At 42.2% G+C, this 23,666-nt stretch overlaps 1 protein-coding gene across 9 annotated transcripts in view; it reads left to right on the top strand.

Annotated features, from left to right (window-relative positions):
• The window catches only part of PTPRE (protein tyrosine phosphatase receptor type E), a 120,105-nt gene that overhangs the window by 84,071 nt on the left and 12,368 nt on the right, over nt 1-23,666 (top strand). For 5 of the 9 annotated variants that reach the window (XM_079977146.1, XM_079977147.1, XM_079977142.1 and 2 more), the window contains 12 exons: nt 3,532-3,665; nt 6,764-6,854; nt 9,411-9,487; nt 9,616-9,652; nt 10,835-10,932; nt 12,638-12,757; nt 13,443-13,606; nt 16,319-16,454; nt 19,827-19,976; nt 21,446-21,539; nt 21,773-21,849; nt 23,518-23,652. In XM_079977146.1, coding sequence (XP_079833272.1) covers nt 3,532-3,665; nt 6,764-6,854; nt 9,411-9,487; nt 9,616-9,652; nt 10,835-10,932; nt 12,638-12,757; nt 13,443-13,606; nt 16,319-16,454; nt 19,827-19,976; nt 21,446-21,539; nt 21,773-21,849; nt 23,518-23,652 — 1,313 coding nt within the window. The remainder of the gene's footprint in view (nt 1-3,531; nt 3,666-6,763; nt 6,855-9,410; nt 9,488-9,615; nt 9,653-10,834; nt 10,933-12,637; nt 12,758-13,442; nt 13,607-16,318; nt 16,455-19,826; nt 19,977-21,445; nt 21,540-21,772; nt 21,850-23,517; nt 23,653-23,666) is intronic. The other 4 variants (XM_079977144.1, XM_079977150.1, XM_079977145.1 and 1 more) reach the window with 3 other exon arrangements.

Below are 23,666 nucleotides of genomic sequence, written 5' to 3'. Positions count from 1 at the left end.
CCCAACCCCCATAGTGTGCCCCTTGCTCACAAAATTTCAAGGCTTAGTTTTTTAAAAAATAAAATAAAATATGCTATTATAGTCCATTGTAGCTGAGGAAGGATGGAACAAGCCTTACTCCCGGTATGCTATGTCCCCAATAATACCCCTTCCCCTGTGAATGAAAAGCAAGAGGCAGCCACATGTGACATTTGTGTAGTTTAACTCTCAGTGGCTTGGATCCAGAAACTCGGTGAGCAGAACTAGAGCACTCCTGTGAGTGGAAGGAGGAAGTTACTATTTTGTCCTTTTCCCTGGAACTGCCTGTTCCCACTGAGAATCTGTTCTCAAAGGTTTGAGGCTCTTTGAAACACATGAGATTGCTTGGGGGACTGTAGGAAGAAGGTGAAGCTGGCAAAAAACTCTGCTTTCCCCTCCCCCCCTCCCCGTTCTTCCAGTGGGAGTTTATACTAGGTTACAGTCTCTCTTGTGAATAATAATAATAATAATAATAATAATAATAATAATAATAAATTATTATTTATACCCCACCCATCTGGCTGAGTTTTCCCAGCCACTCCGGGCAATTTCCAATCGAGTGTTAAAAACAATTCAGCATTAAATATTAAAGCTTCCCTAAACAGGGCTGCCTTCAGATGTCTTTTAAAAATAAGATAGCTGCTTATTTCCTTCACATCTGAAGGGAGGGCGTTCCACAGGGCAGGCGCCACCACCAAGAAGGCCCTCTGTCGTAAGGTCGTAAGAAGAGCCTTTCAGAATCTGGCCAAATGTCCATCTAGTTCAGCATCTTGGGCTCACGGGGGTCAAGCAGAAGCCTATAGGAAGTTCACAAGCTGGATGTAACAACATATCCCCCATTTTTGATTCCCAGCAGCCTTGCATTCAGAGGCATACTGAGGGCAACTCGGGTTTCTACCAGTCATCCTTTCAATAATCCTGTATTGTAAATTTCCATTTCATGGGCAAGGGGTAATAGCTTGCCCAGGAGCAGCTGGTTCATAGCTGAGTTTAATCCTTAAACTGGTTGGCTGGACTCGCAATTTACACTACTGGCCACTGAGCTGCACCTGATTTTTATGTATAAATAAATACAAATACATTAATACAAATACAGTGGTACCTCGGCTTATGAACGTAATCCGTTCTGGAAGTCATTCTTAAATCAAAAGCGTTCTTAAACCAAGGTGTGCTTTCCCTAATGAGGCCTCCCGCCACTGGTGCCCTTTCACCGTTCGAATTCCATTCTTAGACTGAGGTAAAGTTCTCAAACCAAGACACTACTTCTGGTTTTGCGGAGTTTGTAAACCAAATCGTTCTTAAACCGGACTGTTCTTAAACCGAGGTACCACTGTATAGGCATAGTGTTACACAAGAATACACCATCCAGCTGTTAGAGCAGAAACAGATAATAAGGAAACAAAAAGAGGGGGAATCATAGAATTGTTGGAAGGGACCCCAAGGGTCATATAGTCCAAACCCCTGTCATGCAAGAATCACAGCTAAATTGTTTCATGCCTTTTCTTCATTACAGCTTGTATTAATGCTCATTTTTCAAATGCTGTGTGTATTTTTACAAAACCAATATATACGGCAGTTGTCTGGAGAATTAAATGTATTTTATTGTGTACTGTATTTATTTAACACATAGTCCCGCTTTCCTCCAGTGAGCCCAATGTGATATACCGTATTTTTCGCCCTATAGGACGCACTTTTTCCCCTCCAAAAATGAAGGGGAAATGTGTGTGCATCCTATGGGGTGAATGCAGGCTTTCGCTGAAGCCTGGAGAGCAAGAGGGGTCGGTGCGCACCAACCCCTCTCGGTCTACAGGCTTCAGGAAGCTCTGCACAACCCTTGGGAGACTGGCGTGAAGTCGTGCCGGTCTCCCAAGGGTTGCGCAGAGCTGCCTGCATTCCAAAGCCTGGGGCGCGCTGAAGAGCATGCCCGGGCTTCGCGCAGCTCTCCCCAAGCCTAGGGAGACCGGTGCGACTTCCCGGATAGCAGGCTGTTCTGGGGGCTGGGGTCAGGGGAAGCTCGGGCTTCCCCCGCGCCAGCCCCGCGCCTTGGGGGGAAATAATTTTTTTTCTTTATTTCCCCCCCCAAAAAAAAAACTAGGTGCACCCTATGGGGCGGTGTGCCCTATGGGGCGAAAAATACGGTATGTTGTTCTCCCCCTCCCAATTTATCCTTCCCCAAACCCTGTGATGTAGGTTAGGCTGAGAGAGATGCTGGCTGGCTCCGAGGTTACATAGTGAGCTTCATGGCTGAGTGGGGATTTGCCCCCTGGTCTTCCAGCTTCTACTCCAATGCTCTAACCACTACAACATATTGAAAGGGTTAAAAATGAATGCCACAATAGTCAGCTTGTCAGATTCAGCAGAATAAATATTGGTGGATGTTTCTAGATGTGGGGCTTCCCTTCAGGAGAGCTCATTGCGAAATTGAACTCATTCAGCTATGAGTTCAGAATTACTAAACTGAAGCATCTAAACTGTTCAGATGTGTGTTTCCCTTCCCTTCCCTTCAGTCCCTCCCATCCCAGAAAGGAACTTTCCCCTCCCTTTTGCTTTGGCACTAAAATTCCTGCTATGGGATATTTTTTTCCTTTCTTTCTGTTTAGAACTTATACCCCACCGTGCACCAAATGATCCGAGGTCAGGTTACACAACATAGTTAAAACAAGTACAATTTACCATATTTCTGTGTATAAGACTAGGGTTTTCCCCTTAAAAATGTCAAAAATTAGGGGGTGTCTTATACACGGATACATCTCCCCCCATTTTCTTAAATCTGAGTCCTCCAAAATAGGGGGCGTCTTATACATGGGGGCGTCTTACAGACGTAAGTATACGGTACATTACAATTATAAAATAAAACCACGAAGTAACAAACCAGCAGCTTCCACTGACAAACTTCTCTTCAACAGTGTCCCATCCTTTTTCCTGCTGTTATTGTGAGGCTTTTGTTTTCATCAGCTCTCCTTTGTATGTTTTTGTTCATTGTGTTTACTGTTTGTGTTGTGTAAAGTATGCTAAGTGTTTCCATTTTGGAATTGTAAAGGTGGGCTATGTATTTTAAGAGAATTAAATGTACATCCCTCCTCTCAGCTAAGTACTCCATTGATATTCACTGTTAATTATTAGTATGCTGGCTAAAAACGTAGTGAGATTCCCCCCCCCCCCCCCGCTGTGTTTCAAGTCAAATTTGCACAGTATTGTACACATTACTAGAGTTTGATGTGTTTCCATTCCGCCCATAGTCTGTTCCCAGTCTCCCCACCCACCCCAGCTCCTATTGGTGAAGCTTTCATCCACCCCAACCCCCTCCCAAATCATCATCTTAGGAACACACCTCAGAGTTGAAGATTAAATTCTTCCTTAGCATTACTAGCCTCTTTTTACACATTATCTTTTTAAAAGCCAGCACCCATCTTCTTCTTTTGGTGAGCAGGGGATTCTAAATGAACATTTGAACTGCAGTGTCATTATTCATACCATATGTAATAATATATATTATGTTGGCATCCTATCCAGCAGAACAACAGATGCTTCTCAGAAGGTTTCCTTCTGGCCCAAAAAAGTATTTTCCTATTCCAGTGGAACATCTGGAACATGAAATACGGATAAGAGCAGCTGATGATGGAAAGTTATTTCGGGAGGAGTTTAATGTAAGTCTTCATATTTTGTATTTAATGTTGTGTTTTCTTCAAAGACACAGCAAATACAGGCAACAAATTGTGTGTAATACTCTTATTTTATTTTATATACCCTGCTAATCTGCTTGGGTTCCCCCAGCTACTCTTCCTCTAAAAGAAGAAAAGGTGTAGGTCTGCATGTTTAATATTTACATGTGTGCATCAGTTGGCATTTGTTTCAGGCTAAGGTATGGGCCTGTACTATGTAAACCTTACCATCTTTCCTTTTTGATGTCGTTCCATTTAGAAACATTAAAAATCTTGCTGAGGCATGACCAGGTTTGCCAGTGAAGCCATGCGGGGGGCTGGCCTTGTATTCTATTTACAATCCGTGCTGTGCCTGAACTCAAAATGGCTCTTCATTCTCAGCTCCTGTGTGCTTAACTATGTTTCCTTTTATCAACTTATCTCATGCAAAATAATCCTGAAGAGGAATACAGTGCTAATAAAAAAACACAATAAAGTTATACAGTCCAGCTGTCAATGAACAACAAAGCAGAAAAGAACACATAGGTAGTTAAAACACCTGTTTGCAAAGTGCAGCATTCAACCAAAAGGCTAGGTGAATAAGTAGGTCTTCAGTTCACACTGATAGTTTATAAGGCTCCTTGCCAGCTATATTGGGGGATGGGAGGAGTTCTGCAGGGTGCCTCTATTGAGCAAACACCATCATAGTTCTACTCCACCTGGCTGGTTCAGGTTCAGGGCAGCTTTGCTTCCAGTCTGCCCATCCCGACTGGTCATTCAGCCACCCCTCCAGGTTATCATGTGCCAAGTTCCTGTACAACATTTCCAGCACACACACAGAGCCACTGTGCTACAGGATAAACAATTAAGGGCCTTGGCGATTCTCTCCTGTAGAAATACTGAAGAAGGGGGAAAGGCAGAAAAAGCAATATCATTTCTTAGTGGTGTTCATATTCTCCAAACCTAGGGAGTTTCTCCCAATACTTACATATCTGAGCGACATTCTGTCCCATGTGCTACAACTTTCCGAAATCCTACCTCCTATCAAACATTCTGACCTTAGCCTTAAAAGCTTTGGAGTTTCTCACTCCACAGTGCCTTGTTGCAAGAAATGGGGATTGGATCATCATTAGCAACTGGTTATTATGGAGAAAAGAGATAAATAATCACAAAGCTATCCCACGTCTCAGAATAGTGTGCAGGCATATGGGTGGGTGCCGAAAATCCATGAATCTTGCTGAGGCCTGAATTGTGGTAGCAACTGTGCATCATTGTGCTGTTATTCGCTGCTTGGCTAATGGGATGTGGAGAGAACTGAAGCTTCTCAGATACCTAGGAAAGTCTACAGCTTTCCCCTTCGAATCAGTGACCTGTGATATCCTGACCTTCCTACCGATTAAAAAATATATGACAATTTTGAGGAAGCAGAGGCATGTTGTTAATCTGAGCGCAACCCCTAGAGGAGTGTATGTTGTTGTTGTTCCCCCAGGTTCTGGCTCCCTATTAGCAGTAGTCCCTCAATATCTGCTTTTAATGGTGCTGAAGGTTTCCTGTAAATACGATCCTCACCTCGTTCAGCAAAGCAGATTTGCTCTTTCGCTTCCTGCTACATTGTGGTTGCATACAGAAGGGGTTTCTTTTTCCTGGCTGCTCGCTCACTAGCAGAAAGGAACATACCATGTTGGGTTTGCTCTCTGACCTCATATGAACAGTTATATGAAGCTGAACTTACTCCTTACATCAGCTCTCATAGATGAAGCCATGGCAATGAAGGAACAGCATTAGTTTAGATTTGAGTTCATCTAAGTAAAAAAGCAAATGCCAATTAAACTGTCTCTGTTATGCAGCAGTGCCCTTTAAGGCTATAATATAGGGGGAGGCTATAATTGTCAGGATTGCATGTCAGCAGTTTTTATTATGATTATATGCTTAAAATGTGCCTTTTTAAAAGTAATACTGCATCTCTGTCAATTAAATGTTTTATCTTTGCATGTCTATAAATAAATCATAAATAATAATAATTAAATACATGCTGATGCCTTGGCACAGTGTGGATCTCCTAAATATATTAGGTGATTTCATAGTAAAAAAAACTTCTCCTTCACTAATTATGTTTATTACTTTCTAATGGTAATTTACCCTGCCTCCAAAATGGAATAATGTACCAATGTACCTATTTTAAACGTAGTAATGCAAACTACATGAAACCCTATTTTAAAACACGGAAGTCCTGGTCCACATAGAGTAATGTATAACAAGGTGTTGCATGTTACTACTGGCTTGAGAGAGAGTGTGTTCCTACCGGGATTGAATGATTTGACTCCAAGGACATATTGTGGTACAGGTGTGCACACTTTCCAGTGCAGCTGGAAATCTGTTCATAGAAGCATGCCTCCAGGTGCATTTCTCCCCTAACTGATTGGGACATGAACCTAGTGAATATCAATGCTGCCTTCTGGCGTTGATGGTCAAATGGTATGTTATGTATTTGATGGGCATGTCTAAGGCACAAACTACATGTGTCACTTAAATTGTAAGTGAGTGCAAGTTTTCTTCCACAAATTACAGGCACAAGGCCCTGGAGTGGATTTGGAACCTTGATTTCTATGCAGACATATCTTCTTTAAAATCTTTAAACGTTTATAGTCATTATAGTTTCTAATGAGTATTTATATGTGGATTGAAATAGATTTCTAAAAACATAGGACGTTAAGCTAATCACATCACACACACACTTTGATTGTCCTTGCATATTTTGAACTTCTTATTTTGGATTCACATGACTGGGATTTTGAGTCCTTCATCCATACTTGATAATCCTGTTCATTTTCAATGTTTATGCTTCAGTTCTTAATAGCATGGTCACTACATGAGTCATTTTGAGATTGTTATTTCAAGTTGCCAGTGCAAACAACAAACACTTATCTTTCTTTGAAACTGGAACTTATTCCTGGGGTTGATGGATTCAAAGAATTTTGTTAACCTTTTCATGCGGGCATTATTGAGCTCCATGGGATACAACTGTTTTACGTAAACCATCTCCTCTATGTAACTACTCACTATAGTATGCTGTTTTGAACCAACACTACATATTTTTTCTGTAGTCATTACCTCCTGGATATATGCAAGGAACACTTGAGATGGCAAATAAAGAGGAAAACAGAGAAAAGAACAGATATCCCAACATACTACCTTGTAAGTATTAATGATTTGCTGATTTATTATAAATAATAAGGTTTACATTAGGAAGGACCAAATTCTTATTAAAGTAATAGTGTTTTCCATGCAAGTACCCATGGTAATCTGTTGCAGAAAGAAACAACAGTAATTGTGGCATCTAAAGGCTACAAGCTTTAGCCCTAGCTTTTATCGACTAGTGTCTCCTTCAACAGATGCATGCATTGGTACTATTCTCAGTTGGCAGATACAAATGTGCATGGATAAAGAGAAAAATAGTAAACATTTCGTCCAAATGACCAAGATGTACAGTGACTGTTGTGTGTTAAGCTTAAACGTATTTATAGGGGTGACCTGTCCCATTTTACTACCTGAGGCAAAACAGGAATTGCCTCCTCCTCCCCCCTCCACTTCCGCCATCACCACTCCCACCTCTCACCAAACTTGGTGGAAGCCAGGGCACTCCTCAAAGCGTTGCCACTCGCTTGGCAACGTCACATGCCCGAACACCTCCCTATTGGCGGCAGAAGCAGGTACTTCTGCCACCTGAGGTGGGCTCTTCACCCCACATCATGGGTGGGCTCTGCATATTTAAGATAATCACATTGACAATTCACAACACTGGTAACATGGTTTTTCTAACCTTTGCTAAACAGATATAACTGGGGAGATAACCATTATGGTTTGATTACAGTCTAAGTAAATAGACTCAAACTTCCTGAGTTATACTTCAGCTTTGTCCTTGTTGGTAGGTGATACCAGGATGACAATCGCTGCTTTGATTTCTTTCTTGCCCTTCATCATAAGGCCTCATGACCTGCAGCAATTTAAAAGTACAATATTAAAATCAATTTAAAATAAATTACAGTCAAGAGAATAGGGTGACTGCACATGAATGAATTCCTCTTGGTGTTTATCTGATGCCATTAGGTCCTGTAACAGTTTTGCCTGAGTGCATTTGGGGACAGAGCTGGTATCAGGGTTTGTAGCAGTGCCTTGTCCCAGGGCTTCTGTCTCTCTGTTAGGCTGGGTCACCTTTTTACATGAGGGGCTGAATGTAAACAAGGGAAGGCCTGTCACCCCAGGCCTGTGAGAGAGAAAAATAATTGTTTAGGATGGCCGTACATCACTGATGATACATTGGCATGGTTTTAGCTGGTTGCTGCTGGAGGCAACAGTAATAGCATCAGCCATATTAAGGCTGTTCATATGCTGATCCCTGACAAGTATCACTTCTAACCTGCCCTTCTTCTGTCTGCGTAAGACAAACAGGTCAGTCTCTACATGAAAATTATAAATGGACAAATATTTGACAATAGAAATGGCTGCATTCAGAAACAGTGAGATGATATTTTAGTCTTAGATGAAAACTTAATGTTAATATTCTTTGAGAAAGGAACTTTAAAAGTGGACCGCGGAGTGAAACTGCTGAAGTAGAATTCATCAGTAAATTTGATTTTGTTTCATGGTCTCTCTAATGGTTTTTGTTTTATCATGTATTTATTATGCATTCTCATTTTGCATTTTTGTGTTGTGAACTGTCCTGGCATATTCGGATGAAGGGTGGTGTCAGAGCTGCCTCTAGGTCCCAGCTCACAGAGGACCAACGCTAGGCTGTAGTAATGTACAAAAGTCTTTATTGAAGTTCAGTTTCCATTTCAAAGCCACAGCGTGCAGCCCTACGTCTTAAACCCTAGATCGGCGAAGTCCCGTCTGAGTCTCCTCCCCTATGACACCAGTTTAAGATCCTAGCCCTGCTCCACCTTTTACGCTGCTCTCTCCTCCTCTGGGTCCTCCTGCCCGCTGGGGCATTGCCCTTTTTGGACTCTTCCGACGCTGAGTCGCTTAGCTCCTCCCCCTGCCTCCTGCGGGCTTTAGGACCCGGTTCCCAATCCTCATTCTCTGCTGTCCCGCGCTCCTGTACATTTGAACTTGCCTCTCGCGCCAACCCAGTGACCTTTCTCCTAACCGTTACACTACTTCGGTCACTGCTTCCCTCTTCCGGGACACTGGCCGGATCTGACCTCTCCTCCGTTGTCCGACTTTCTGATGGAGGCGTGGTCAGCCCTGCCTTATCTTCTCTCCCTGGTGGGGAATGCACTGGCCCCGATCCTTGGGACTCTTCCCCCCCCCACTCTGCTCTGGTGGGGAAGCTGGTCCTGATTTCCAGCTACTGCTCTGGGAGTCCCTGCTGCCCCCTTGCTCCTGGGGCGTTCCCCTTGGGAACCCCCTACCCCTGGCCACTGGTGCCCCCTTCTGTGAATCTTCCGATTCGCTGGAGAGGCTCATGGAATCCCTCGGTCCACTGTCCTCTTCTCCTACGCTCCCCTCAGATTCTTCCCCTTCGCTCTCCATCTCCTCTCTTCCCTGTGCCTCTGCTCCTGAGCCCCTGACAGGTGGTATACAAATTTAATAAATCAAATGGTGTTGCTATTGGCTTAAGGTATTCATCAGGCAGAATGATGTTTTTAGAGTTTGTTTTGTTGCTGAGAAGAAAACAATGTGTTTCAGAAGGTTGTCAGCACTGTATCTATATTTGCCAAGGGAGCTTCTAATTGTGTATGTTCTTTACAGACGACCATTCCAGGGTAGTTTTAACGCAAATAGGTGGACTTCAGTGTTCAGACTACATCAATGCTTCATATATAGATGTAAGTGAATAGATTTCTTTTTAAATTTCTTTTTAATTTTTTAAAGCAAGCAACACATTGACAGTTTTGAACTTCATATTGTAAGAGCATAAGTTTAAAAGACAACTCTGTACATTTTTTCCCTCCAGGGTTACAAGGAAAAGAATAAATTTATAGCAGCTCAAGGTATCTCCATTATTTCATCCATTTCTCTTTTTAAATGTTTTGCTTTAAACATCTGCATGTACAAAGCAATTTCAGCAAATGTGTTCTTCAGAATTTACCCTTATGCTTAGGCAGTCAGATTTTAAAGAGCTCTTTGAATACAGCTTTGGCTTTATACCCACCTCTGCATGTTCACACATTCCTTAGAGAAAAGGGAGGGTAGATGAGTAGTCCTGCTCCAGGCATTTAGCCTTGGACTGTTTCTAAGCCACCCATTGCAGCTGGCGTGCTAACTCTGAACAGAACCCAGACGTGAAGGATGGGCTGCTCAAGACATGGACTCAGCACTTAGCGCAATTTCATCCATTTCTCCAAATTACATCAACAGGCAGCCAAGACCTAAGGCCGAGCCCTATAGGAAAAGGTGTGAGCAGCCAGGCAACAGTAGTGAGAAATCAACCACCACCTTGCCAACCCTCCACATGAGGAAATACGTCTTCTACAAAGTCCCTGCCTTGTCCCGTCCCGTCCCATATCCTGCTGGCGCTCCAGTTGTGTGAGAAGTTGCCATCTAGAAACACCCCAAGCCAAAATGAAAGGAAAGGGAGATTTTGCACAAGGAAAGATAGCATGGTCACAATGACATCATTCCTCTTATGAACTAGAATCAGATATCTCTATTTTGTGAGAAATGCTATTTTTTAATAAGCTGCATTAAGATGCATAGCTCTGCTTTAAACATACAGTAAATATGGGAAGCACATGGGTTTGTTATCAGACCATTTCCATCTAATGAAAGTGCAGCCCTGTCCTCTATGAAGTTACCCATTACATCATATTTGGAGGCCCTGCGCTGAGTGCCCTATCTTCTGAGGTTAGACAGGACCTTTTCTGCCTCTTTGGATAGCCTGTCTACATTTGTTTGCATGACACATATGCTAGCACTATTTAGGTGCTAGATGAAGACCATTTTATTTCCCTGGGCTTTTGTTTGACAATTTTGCTTCTGGGCAGCATTGCTACTGCTTTAGTATTTATTGTGGAATTATTTGGTTGGTTTTAAATATTGTGAACTGCTTTGAACGTTATTATCGATAGAGATTTTTTAAATAAATGAAATATTTTTTCCCCTTCTCCTTTTTAACAGTAGTATTGTTTGTGTTCATCATAGTTTTTGATTAAATAGCTGTGTTGTATGTGTAGGCCCTAAACAAGACACTGTAAATGATTTCTGGAGGATGATATGGGAACAAAAGTCTGCAACTATTGTCATGTTAACAAATGTGAAAGAGAGAAAAGAGGTAGGACACATTTTTAAAATATTTCTCCTCATACTGTTTGGAGTTTTCCCATAACTCACAAGACTCTTACTAATGTTACCACTTCCTGTTCCGAGTTCTTTAATAAGTCTGGGGTTTCTGACACAATCGCAGCAGCATGCTGGCTTAACTAAACTTTCTTTACTTCTGAGCAAATAATTGGTGACTAACTGAGAAACTTAATGGTGTCTGTGTGTCATTTCTGAATCATGTTTTCAGTCAAATGTGAATGTTCGGGCTTTAGCCCTGGTTTATGGCAGTTGTGAATTACCTTTAGAGATACAGTCATACCTTGGTTTACAGATGCTTCAGGTTGTGTTTTTTCGGGTTGCAGACCGCCGAAACCCGGAAGTACCGGAACAGGTTACTTCTGGGTTTCGGTGGTCGTGCATGTGCAGAAGTGCTAATTCACGCTTTGCGCATACGCAGAAGCTCCGAATTGCAACTCACATGCGCAGATGCGTCGCTGCGGGTTGCGAACGTGCACCCCGCACAGATCACATTCGCAACCCGAGCACCCACTGTACATAGTTTTTCATTGGTAGGAAAATATGTATTATTTATTCTGCATCTGTTTCCCACCTGAGAATATACACTTGCATAGGGTTATGAAAACGTCTTTTAAGATAGTAATTTGTGTAAGAAGTTAAGAAGAACCCTGCTGGATCAGGCCAATGGCCCATCTAGTCCAGCATCCTGTTCCCACAGTGGCCAGTCAGATGCCATGTAGGAAACCTTCAAGCAGGACTTTACAGCAACTGATATTCAGAAACATTACTGCCTCCAATGTTGGGGGCACAGCATAGTTATTATGACTAGTAGCCATGTGTTGTGGGGGGCGGGAACGGCTGAGAATTGTTTGACTGCTTTTTTCTCTTCCCTAATCCACTGCCAAATATCGTTAGCTTTCCTGGAATGCTAGATGGACTTTCAGGCTCCAGCTTACCTTCCAGCCCAATTACTAGTTTCTAGAATAAAACTGATTTCATAAAATACAATATGAAATTTCCCAGCACGTCTGCAACAGGGTAGAAGGTGATGGCTGGAGCGTATTCGTGTGCATATTCATTTCCTGTTACGCTTTTTAGGTAGCTAATTAAAAGTGAATAAGGTGTGTTTGGAAAGCAGAAAATAATAATAGTAATAATATTTAAATTTATATCCCACTCTTCCTCCCAAAGAGCCCAAGGTGGCAAACACAAGCAGTAAGACAAGAAAAACATCTAAAGGCAATTCCAATACAGATGCTAACAAAATAAATATATCTCGGTCACTGAGAAGCATGCAACTTTTATTGCTCAAGGATGACCTCTCCTGGCATTCATAGAGAAAGGTTGACAGAGTTCTCAACAATTCTCTCATTGTATGCAGTATAGATTTTTAAAAGAATGTCATGTAACCATTGGCTACAAATGGCTCTGGATTGAAATTATTGTATCCTGCAACCTGGAGAAACGGGCTTTTAGAAATCAGAGGGATGAAGACATACCTTAATGAATTTTTGGTCCTGTGGTATTTCATAAGTCACTGTTAATAAAGTTAAGTGGTGTCAGTTTCAGTTTTAGAATTTTAAAAAGCATACTTTAAATAGACTCAAAATAATTGTACAGCTTTATAGTAGCTCAATTATTTGAGGGGCATATATTGCAGCTTGAAGTGACTGTGTGTGTTCTTTACATTTGCACAGGACAAGTGTTTCCAGTACTGGCCTGATCAGGGATGCTGGACTTATGGAAACATCCGAGTTTCTGTGGAGGACTGTATAGTTCTTGTGGATTATACAATTCGGAAGTTTTGTATTCAGTCAGTAAGTTATAGACCCCATTTGATATTTCTCATAATTGGAAAACATTCCTGATCTATTTTTAACCTCTAAAATACGTACCTGGAATTGTTTATTTTTGTTGAGTGAAAACTGTTTTTGTCACATGAAAACTTAGCTCTACTCAATACTTATATTTTATTAAACTGTGCCCGAAGTGAGATTTCATTTGGCATTCTGCACGTAGTTTTTGTTTTCATGTTGCCATTAAACACTGAATGCTCCAGTAGCTCTCTGTTCTCTGAAGCTTCTTTTGGGAGGGAAGTATCTCTAGTTCTAATTGGGGTAAATTGTTCCCCATCCACTTGCCAGTCTCAGGCCAGGGGTTCTTACAGGTTAAGGTGTTCCTACAAGAATTCTTGCTGAAAGAAGGGGAAATGTGGGTGCATGAAGACTAAGTTCTAAGTGAGCACAACATGCAAGGTCATGGAATGTGCTTATGTGAGGCCATTAAGGCACATGCTTTAATTTGCAGTTTCTATGCTTTTTGCTGGCAGCTGAGTAAATCTGTAATTCTCTTTATATACTGAACATTTTAAATGAATTCTTAGACTAGGCTGCTACTGCTGATGTCTGAAGAGGGAGGGATCGGTCACGCTAACTGGATTGTTTGCTGATTTTAGCCAAAGAAATAAATGGTCATACTCATATTTTGTTTCTGGCTCTCTAGCAGGTTTCTGATGGCTGCAAAGCTCCTAGGCTTGTGACACAGCTTCATTTCACCAGCTGGCCTGATTTTGGAGTGCCTTTCACACCTATTGGAATGCTCAAATTCCTAAAGAAAGTAAAATCTTTGAATCCTGCACATGCTGGACCAATTGTGGTTCACTGCAGGTATGTGTATGTATAAATATGCAGATACACACACATACCCATGAAAAATTACCTTGGGGTGGCCTAACAGGAAGTGGGCAAAATCAAATTTTTGCATGCTTAAGCAACAAGTGCCTCCTTAATGTGGGCTTTTCCTACTAGGGTCTCTGAGAAAGTGGAGAACAAGCCAACATCAAAACTAGTGTCAGGAAACTGGCTTCTTCTTGATGATGATTATTATCCGTATTGTATCACCTGTGAAAAAAAGCAAAGGTTTCTCCATAGTTCTTCATCAGCAGGGATTAATTTGTCCCCTTTTCCATTTGTTGTGACTTATGCCAAGATAAGCCTGTGCAAATCTCCCTTCAGGAATCTTTTTTACAATTTTAAAAATAGCCCATCGTACAAAACTTTACTATCAGCATAAATATATTCATAAAGCACCAGCAGTTTTCTAGGTTAAGAAAACAATACAGTCTCTGCTGCAAGCTTAGATATGGCACAGAAGTGAAAAAGGATAGAGATGGAACAGGAAAAGGAACAAGCTCTTCGTAGTAATGTAGTTGTATTCTTAGCAGTCTGTGTAGCCTTATATGTAGCTACCAGTACCATGAAGGAGGTAGGGGAAGGCAATATGAGTCTGATGGAGGAGGAAGCATGGGTGATTCATGCATTCTTAAACCACACTTGAAAGTAATCAACGCCCAATCAAAATGTAAAAATGCTCTTTGTACAACTTGTACCAGGATGCTTAGAAGAAGTGGTATCGCTGATAAACATTTTTGTGTGTGTATATATAATAAATGGGAAAGGGTCTAAGGAAATAAGTTATGATTTAGAAAGCTGGAATATGACATCACAAGAACAACAGACTGAAATAAAATAATAGGATACCAGAGGAACATTTATGCCTAGCACAGGATGCCAGGCCCTTTTCCTCTGAAAGGAAGGCTGAAAATCATTTGAGTTATCATTAATCAGAAGCAACCATGCTCCCTCTAGTGGTTGTGCTATTAAACACTAGGACAGTATTTTAGCATTTCACAGTAAATCAATACTGTACATTTTTATATCTAATGTTCATATTGGTGTCAAAATGGTATTTTAGAATTCAATTCAGTATACAGTGTTACCTCAGAAGTCGAATGGAATTGTTCTGGAAGTCCGTTTGACTTCCAAAACGTTTGGAAACCAAGGCACGGCTTCCAGTTGGCTGCAGGAAGTGCCTGCAGCCAATCGGAAGCCGCGTCAGATGTTCGGGTTCCAAAGACCGTTCACAAACCGGAACACTCACTTCCGGGTTTGCGGCTTTTGGGAGCCAAAACATTCGACTCGCAAGGTAAGACTGTATTTAGCTCTTTATAAGGCCAGCACAGCTGCTAGTTAAAAATAAAAGGTGAGTCTCAAGTTCAAGATCCTAAAGTAGTTAACTTGAGGATGTGCAAAGTGTGTCTTAAAGTGAAAAGAGTGGGTGGAGGAGGGAGCCCTTGTCTTACCTCCTGATTTCCCCTCCTTAGCCCATCCCATGGGATAATTTTCCACACAGATACCGAAGTGAGTCCAGCTGCTAGCAGAACAGCAGCTGGAGGATGGCTCTAGGTGGAAGAGCAGAAAGCAGCAGGGAGGTTTCAGCCCCTGCCTATGCAGCCGTTTTGTCACTGTAAATTGTACTACAATATGTGTGATCGCAGCACACTTGCAATTAAAGGCACAGTGAACCCCACATTATGTAATTTGGCCATAAGCAGCAGGAAGTAGATTCAATATTACTTATGGGTATGGTCCAATGGATACTTGAATCCGAGTTACTTTGGGTTTCTATCCCAACTTAGATTTATTTATGTTCATTCAGACTTCTTGCTGTGAGTCAATGCGAAGTAGCCCTGGACAAAGAATGAAACCCTGTTGCCTTGGGACCTTTGCAAAAAGACTGTCTCACAACTGGGCAGGATTCCCAGTACGTTTCCGAGCACAATTCAAAGTGTTGGTGCTGACCTTTAAAGCCCTAAACGGCCTCGGCCCAGTATATCTGAAGGAGCGTCTCCACCCCCATCGTTCTACCCGGATACTGAGGTCCACCACTGAGGGCCTTCTGGCGGTTCCCTCACTGTGAGAAGCCAAGTTACAGGGAACCAGGCAGAGGGCCTTCTCGGTAGTGGCGCCCTCCCTGTGGAATACCCTCCCACCAGATGTCAAAGAGAACAACAACTACCAGACTTTTAGAAGACATCTGAAGGCAGCCCTGTTTAGGGAAGCTTTTAATGTTTGATGTATTACAGTATTTTAATATTTTTTGGAAGCCGCCCAGCCAGATGGGTGGGGTATAAATAAATTACTATTATTATTATTATTATTATTATTTCAGGTTTCGAGAAAGCCTTTGAGCATGCAGCCATATTTGCAAAGGACCCACACATGTTTTTTACATAAACACGGAGGGTGGGATTGCTTGGCGATCCCTACTCCTGTGTTGTTAAGACGGAAGCATTGCCTAAATAGGGGGTCCTGTCTCACAATAAACTAAATGCAGGAGGTGTTGATACTGCCACTAAACGTAGTGGAGAGAGTCTGCTCTGACCTGTCATAGTGCTTGCAATATAAGTAAGGAGGACAAAGAAAATCAGAAATATTGGGAGTAAGACTTCAGAAGAAGGATTGCCAAGTCCAAAAAAGTTACTGCAATATGTTTCATATTTTCCTCCTAATTCCTGTTGTGTTTCCTTTCTTCTTAAGTGCTGGTGTGGGTCGTACAGGCACATTCATAGTAATCGATGCTATGATTGACATGATGCATGTCGAGCAAAAAGTTGACGTTTTTGAGTTTGTGGCAAGAATCCGCAATCAACGCCAACAAATGGTTCAGACCGATGTAAGTAAATAAAATACACCTTATGTCAAATTTATCAATCTTTTCAGCTTAAAAGATGACAGAATGGCTCAGCCAATTGGAGGGAGGTGTTGGCCAACATTTTCTGCCCTCACCCATGAAAAACATTCCACCTTTTGTCACTTGTGGGTGGGAGCAGGAAAGTGTTTGCACCCTGGGAATGCACCTGTGCTCCCTTACCAAAAAAGCAGTACTTCTTTGCAGCCTACTGTTCCTTTAATACTAAATCAGCTTTGCTTGTCCTCAGTGACATTGTCACTTGGCTAATCACGGTTGGCTATGTGATGACATCCAATCCAATCCAAATCTTTACTATGGTCATAGACCAGCACCTATGTCATCCATGTGATGACATCATTATTCCAAAGCAGACAAGACCTATTTTTTAAAAAGTGTGCCAAAGCAACAGCCAATTAGAGCAGCAAATTGTGGGGCCAGGGATAGTGGAAATTAAGGCAGATAGTGGAAATTATCCACCGAGAACTCAGTCACACAGCCAATCCAGCAGGGGTGAACTTGCCATCTAGGGATCAGCCGCACAATGAAGTTTCCCACAAAGAGCTCAGTGCATGGCCCAATCCATTAGAGTTAATCAGGCAGCCCATCTGCTGGGCGGTAAGTCCAGCCCTGCTTTCTGCAGGGACAGGCTGCATGACTGAGTTCACCACGCGGCAGTCAGTCATGCAGCCACGTATTTACCTGCCCTCACCTGACCATGTTTGACATCGACTATGAGGCAGGTGCAGCACGGTTTGAGGAACAGCCTTGTGGGCTTAAATTCAGCCCACAGCAGGAGGTTTCCCTCCCTGGCCTATATGATACACGGGTAGTGGGGTGTTACTAGTCAGTGTAGACCAGGGATAGCCAATGCCCTCCGGATGTTGTTGGGACTGCAGCCCTGGTCATTTGCCATGCTGGCTAAGGCTGATGGGTACTGTAGTTCAGGGACATCTGGAGGGCACTATGTTGACTACCCCTGATGTAAACAATACTGAGCTAGTCTGACATAGTACAAGAGAACTTTCTAAGTTCCAGAGATACAAAACATCTGTATTACAGTGGTGCCTCGCAAGATGAAATTAATTCGTTCCGCGAGTCGCTTTGTCTTGCGATTTTTTCGTCTTGCGGAGCGCGGATTCCCCAGGTATTAACGGTTTTACGAAAGAGGAAGCAAACCCACAAGACGTTTTCATCTTGCAAAGCAAGCCCATAGGGAAATTCGTCTTGCGAAGCACCTCGAAAAACGGAAAACCCTTTCGTCTAGCAAGTTTTTCGTCTTGCGAGGCATTCGTCTTGCGGGGCACCACTGTAATTCTCTTGCCCTGAAAAGCTCCAATTCTTGCACCTTAGGACAGTCTTATTTTTCGCTATATTTAGTCTCTGTTTTCTTTTCTTTTTTTAAAAAAAGGTTGATTCATCCTTGGTGTTCTAAATGGCTCTTTGTTATTCTAGAATGCTTTTATGGAGTGTGAGCTGTTAATTTATTCTGAATGATGAAGCTTCTCTGTAGTTTAATGTTGTTTTACCTCTCCAGACAAATCACTAGCTGCAACCAAGATTCTTCCTTTGCTTTACCGTTTGCGGTTTGTCACCAAAATTCCTAAATGTCATAAGGATGAATTATTACATATGGATAAGATACGTTTTATCATTATGGGAATAAACTTAGGTCAAGCTCATGCTTTTTCTAGCCTTTTGTGTGGCCAGAAAAAGGGGATAGTAAGGTTTCACTTCAACTTTTGTTGAACTGCCTTAGGATGATTAATCGAAATTCAAACGAACTGTGATTAATCTCCAAGCCTTCTTTTTTGAATCTGGATTGTTTCAATAAACCATATACAGTGGTGCCCCGCAAGACGAATGCCTCACAAGACGAAAAACCCGCTAGACGAAAGGGTTTTCCGTTTTTGAGGCGCTTCGCAAGACAAATTTCCCTATGGGCTTGCTTCGCAAGATGAAAACGTCTTGCGAGTCTTGCGATTTTTTTGATTTTTTTCTCCCTTTTTCTCAGCCGCTAAGCCGCTAATAGCCGCTTAGCCGCTAAGCTGCTAATAGCCGCTAAGCCGGTAATAGCCGCTAAGCCGCTAATAGCGCTAATCCGCTAAACCGCTAATAGGGTTGTGTCAGGGGCTCAGGAGCAGAGGCACAGGGAAGAGAGGAGATGGAGAGCGAAGGGGAAGAATCCGAGGGGAGCGTAGGAGAAGAGGACAGTGGACCGAGGGATTCCATGAGCCTCTCCAGCGAATCGGAAGATTCACAGAAGGGGGCGCCAGTGGCCAGGGGTAGGGGGTTCCCAAGAGGAACGCCCCAGGAGCAAGGGGGCAGCAGGGACTCCCAAAGCAGTAGCTGGAAATCAGGACCAGCTTCACCAGAGCAGAGTGGGGGGGAAGAGTCCCAAGGATCGGGGCCAGTGCATTCCCCACCAGGGAGAGAAGATGAGGCAGGGCTGACCACGCCTCCATCAGAAAGTCAGACAACGGAGGAGAGGTCAGATCCGGCCAGTATCCCGGAAGAGGGAAGCAGTGACCGAAGTAGTGTAACGGTTAGGAGAAAGGTCACTGGGTTGGCGCGAGAGGCAAGTTCAAATGTACAGGAGCGCGGGACAGCAGAGAATGAGGATTGGGAACCTGGTCCTAAAGCCCGCCGGAGGGAGGGGGAGGAGCTAAGCGACTCAGCGTCGGAAGAGTCCAGAAAGGGCAATGCCCCAGCGGGCAGGAGGACCCAGAAGAGGAGAGAGCAGCGGAAAAGGTGGAGCAGGGCTAGGATCTTAAACTGGTGTCAGAGGGGAGGAGACTCAGACGGGACTTCGCCGATCTAGGGTTTAAGATGTAGGGCTGCGCGCTGCGGCTTTGAAATGGAAATTGAACTTCAATAAAGACTTTTGTACATTACGACAGCCTAGCGTTGGTCCTCTGTGAGCTGGGACCTAGAGGCAGCTCTGACAGGTTGCTTCGCAAGACAAAAAAAAAGCAAGACGAAGAAACTCGTGGAACGGATTCTTTTCGTCTTGCGAGGCACCACTGTATTAGCCACATTTTAGGATTTTGATGTAATGCTGAACTTGGGTTAATTGAAAATGGAAGTGAAAACTTCCAGTCTCCTTGTGGTCACTCCGGTGGATGAGAGGGGGATAAGCCTAGACTTGTTCCTTAACAGTAAACTGTATTTTATTGGCTTATTCAATCATAACGTACGTGTAAGTTTTTTACCTACCACTCGTAAAGGCAACAGTTACATTTCTGACTACTGTATAAAAGTGTATGAGATAGCTTGAGGTTATTCATATCATATATTATATGCGATTAGTAATATTTAAAGTGTCCTGGCTTATAAAATGGCTTACATTCTTTACAGATGCAGTATTCCTTCATTTATCAAGCCTTACTTGAATACTACCTCTATGGTGACACAGAACTAGATGTGTCCTCCTTAGAAAAGCACCTGCAGCCATCGCACAATGCAGCACCAAATCTTGTCAAACTAGGGCTAGAAGAAGAGTTTAAAGTAAGTATTAAATAAAATTTTACAAAGATTTCAGGCTCACACTTAAAAGAAATAGTTTCTTACTCTGATTTTTAAAAGGTTAATCCTCTTAGAGTATTGGGTTGGGGTTGGGTATTTTTTAGATAAAGAAGCTTCACCTGAATTAGAATTTGCTGATAATAGTCATATTATGCATAGCATATAAAATGTCTGGAGTTATGAATATAGTGAAGTTATGTTTTAAGGCTAACACCAGTTATACTTTCTTGACTTAACTGTAGTTCAACCCATTCTTTTGCATTTTGAGATCTGCTGAATTTGCAAATATGAACAAAAGTAATTGTCCCTTCTACTTTTGGAAGTTTTTTTTAATGTTACATTCATACATACATTTGTGGTAAATTATAACATCAGTGTTCAGCTTTCCTGTATTGCAGGAGGTTGAACTAGATGACCCAAAGGTTCCAACTTTACAATTCTATGATTCTGTGTGTAATGCTTATGGTTTAATATGTACATACTACCTTTATTTTTTAACTTACTTTACTTTAATTTAATATACCATGCTTTATCCAAAGATCCCAGGGCAGTGTACAATATTAAAAACATAACTTACATAGCATTGTAAAAAAAAACAATAAAAAACCACAGAAAAATCGTCATGACAGTCTCTCCACATTTAAAAAGCCATAGAATATTTAATGGCCAAAGGCTTGGGTAAAGAGGAATGTTTTTGCCTGGTACCTAAAGACATGTAACGATGGCAACAAGCAAGCCTCTCTGGGGAGAGCATTTCACAAATGGGGAGCCACCACGAAAAAGGCCTGTTCTCATGTTGTCAGCCTCTGAACCTTTTGGGGAGGGGAGGGACAAAGAAAAGGCCCTCCAAACGCAGGGTCTGTGTAGGTCCATATAGGGAGAGGCGGTCCTTAAGGTATTGAGGTCCTGAGCCGCTTAAGGCTTCATAGGTCAGCACCAACACTTTAAAATGGGCCCAGAAACTAATTGGCAGAAAATGCTGTTGGGCAGGGATTAGCGCTATATGCTCAGCTTGTCTTGCCCCAGTGAAAACTTGGCAGCTGAATTTCACAGCAGCTGAAGTTTCCGAACTGTCTTCAGAGGCAGCCCCACGTATAACACATTGCAGTAATCTAACCTAGAAACAAGTAATATACACAAGCTACTAGAAATTGAAATGTACATATCCAGCCCCTATAAAACACTCTTTCTAGCTACCTACCTTGCCTGCAGAAAACAAAAGCAGTGTGTCTTAGTTTCCAGGTTTTAAAAAATTGCTTTCCATATAGGTGTAACATAAAAGAACACAGGTGAAGGTTTATGTGGTTTGGAATCAGGTGAATCAACTAGCAATCTCTCAAAGGAACAGAATATCATGAAATTTTGATGTGTATCCGTTAGGCATTTTTGGTATTCTGTGTTTTTATACAGTAATCTACAAAGTCCTAGCCCAATCTCTCTTTTTGCTGTAGAAATTAACAAATGTTCGAATAATGAAAGAAAACATGAGAACTGGTAATCTGCCCGCAAATATGAAGAAAGCCAGAGTTATCCAAATCATCCCATGTAAGATATTAATTTTCCTCTTTGTAAAAACCGAAATACTTTTATTAATCCAAATTAGTAGTGTACGGTTATGTTACACATTCAACAGCAGGTGGCACTGCTAGGCTGAAGTACAAAGATATATCGTAAACTTGATTCTACGAAAGCCTGAAGCTTCATAGCTTTATTGTATTATTGACTATAAAATGCTAAGTATTCTAAGAAACCTAATATGTGGTGTTTTTGTATTTTAGATGACTTTAACAGAGTGATTCTTTCAATGAAAAGAGGTCAGGAGTATACGGATTATATCAATGCTTCCTTCATAGACGTAAGTGTTTCTGTGTATGTGGAATATGTGTAGTACCGATTTTTACAAGTCTTTTCAGGAATCAACTTTGTTTTCGACTAGCAGGCAACATGGTTGCACGTGTGCTTTTATCATTACCACATGAGCTATATTGAAGAGTAACTTGAGAATTTTCAAAAAGAATCGAATTATCAACATCATAAAAAGTATGGCTTTGCACTTAAAATGTCAACAGAGAGAGACAAACCTCCCTGCTCTCCTTGTTCCTTAAGAGAAAACAGATATTGAGGTCCCCACCTGCAGTGAAGCATTTTCTAGCTTTCAAATAAGAATTTTCCTCTTCTCCACTTCTTCCAAATACAGTTCTGCTGCCTGAACAGTATTTACTCCTTCATGGTCTCAGTCATAATAGGGTTCATCTCTCTATACACACAGCCAACTTTTTTCTCTTGACCCTTAGATTTTTATTTTATTTTCTAATACTTTAATACAGTCCTCGAGGGAAGCTTAATGTCAGTTAAAGAACCCAGCTAAATTCCCAGTCTTTCCAGTGCCACCTAATTACATTTTCAGACACTTGCTGGATTGTCCATTGGCTTTATAAATCATATATATTATTTCTCTCTTGTGGTGCGTGTGTGTGTGCGTGCGCCTACAGGGCTTGCATGAAGGTCTGTCTCGCAGGAGGTGGGTGGTGAGAGGCACTTGGCTCCCACTCTCACTCTGAAGGACCCCATTTGCCCTTTCTCAGAAGCTTCACAGAAGTCTCACATGGGTGGCAGCAGTAAACCCAACCATGCAAGGCTTCTTCAGGGCTGACTTGGCAGCCAGGAGGCCAGGTGGAGTGTCAGTTCATCACGCCCACATGAGGCAGCCACCTGAGATTATTGCCTGAATTCAGATCATGAATGGCAGCTGGTGTGGTGTAGGGATTAGAGCAGGGGTAGGCAACCTAAGGCCCGTGGGCCGGATGTGGCACAATTGCCTTCTCAATCTGGCCCGGGGACGGTCCAGGAATCAGCATGTTTTTACATGAGTGGAATGTGTTCTTTTATTTAAAATGCATCTCTGGGTTATTTGTGGGGCATAGGAATTCGTTCATTATTTTTTTCCAAAATATAGTCCAGCCCCCCACAAGGTCTGAGGGACAGTAGACCACCCCCCTGCTGAAAAAGGTTGCTGACCCTTGGGTTAGAAAGTTAGACTAGGGCCTGGGCGATAAGGGTCTAAATCTTCACTCAGCCATGAAACTCACTGGGCAACCTGGGCAACCACTGCTTCTCTGCCTATCCTATTCTACCTCACAGGGATGCTTTAAGGATAAAATGGAGAGGGGGAGAACCATGTGTACCACTTTGAGCTCCTTGGAGGAAAGGCAGGATATAAATGCTGTACTAGTAGTATACAATACAATACAATACAATACAATACAATACAATACAATACAATACAATACAAATCTTAAGTGTTTTTCTATTCCTGAACTGGTTTCCCTATCCTTCCATTGTATGTAAGGGACTAGCTACAGTTTTCTGGATTTGTGGCTCATTCTGGAGCTTTCTGAAAAGAATTGTTTGTTCTGATATTTCTTGTTAGTCTAGAATCACTTTTAGATTGCCTGGAGTTAAAAATTTGAAATCACTGAGGCATCAGGTAATCGTTGCATGTATGTCTTTTTTTACTGTGAAGGGCTATCGCCAAAAGGATTACTTCATTGCAACACAAGGACCTCTTCCTCACACTGTGGAAGACTTCTGGCGAATGGTGTGGGAATGGAAATGCCACACAATTGTAATGCTCACCGAAGTTCTCGAAAGGGAGCAGGTATACCACTTTGC

Source organism: Podarcis cretensis, assembly GCF_951804945.1.
Source record: "Podarcis cretensis genome assembly, chromosome: 5".
Classification (NCBI taxonomy): Eukaryota; Metazoa; Chordata; class Lepidosauria; order Squamata; family Lacertidae; genus Podarcis; species Podarcis cretensis.
Note: the sequence above shows the minus strand (reverse complement) of the source record. Positions and strands in the feature narration are given on the sequence as shown.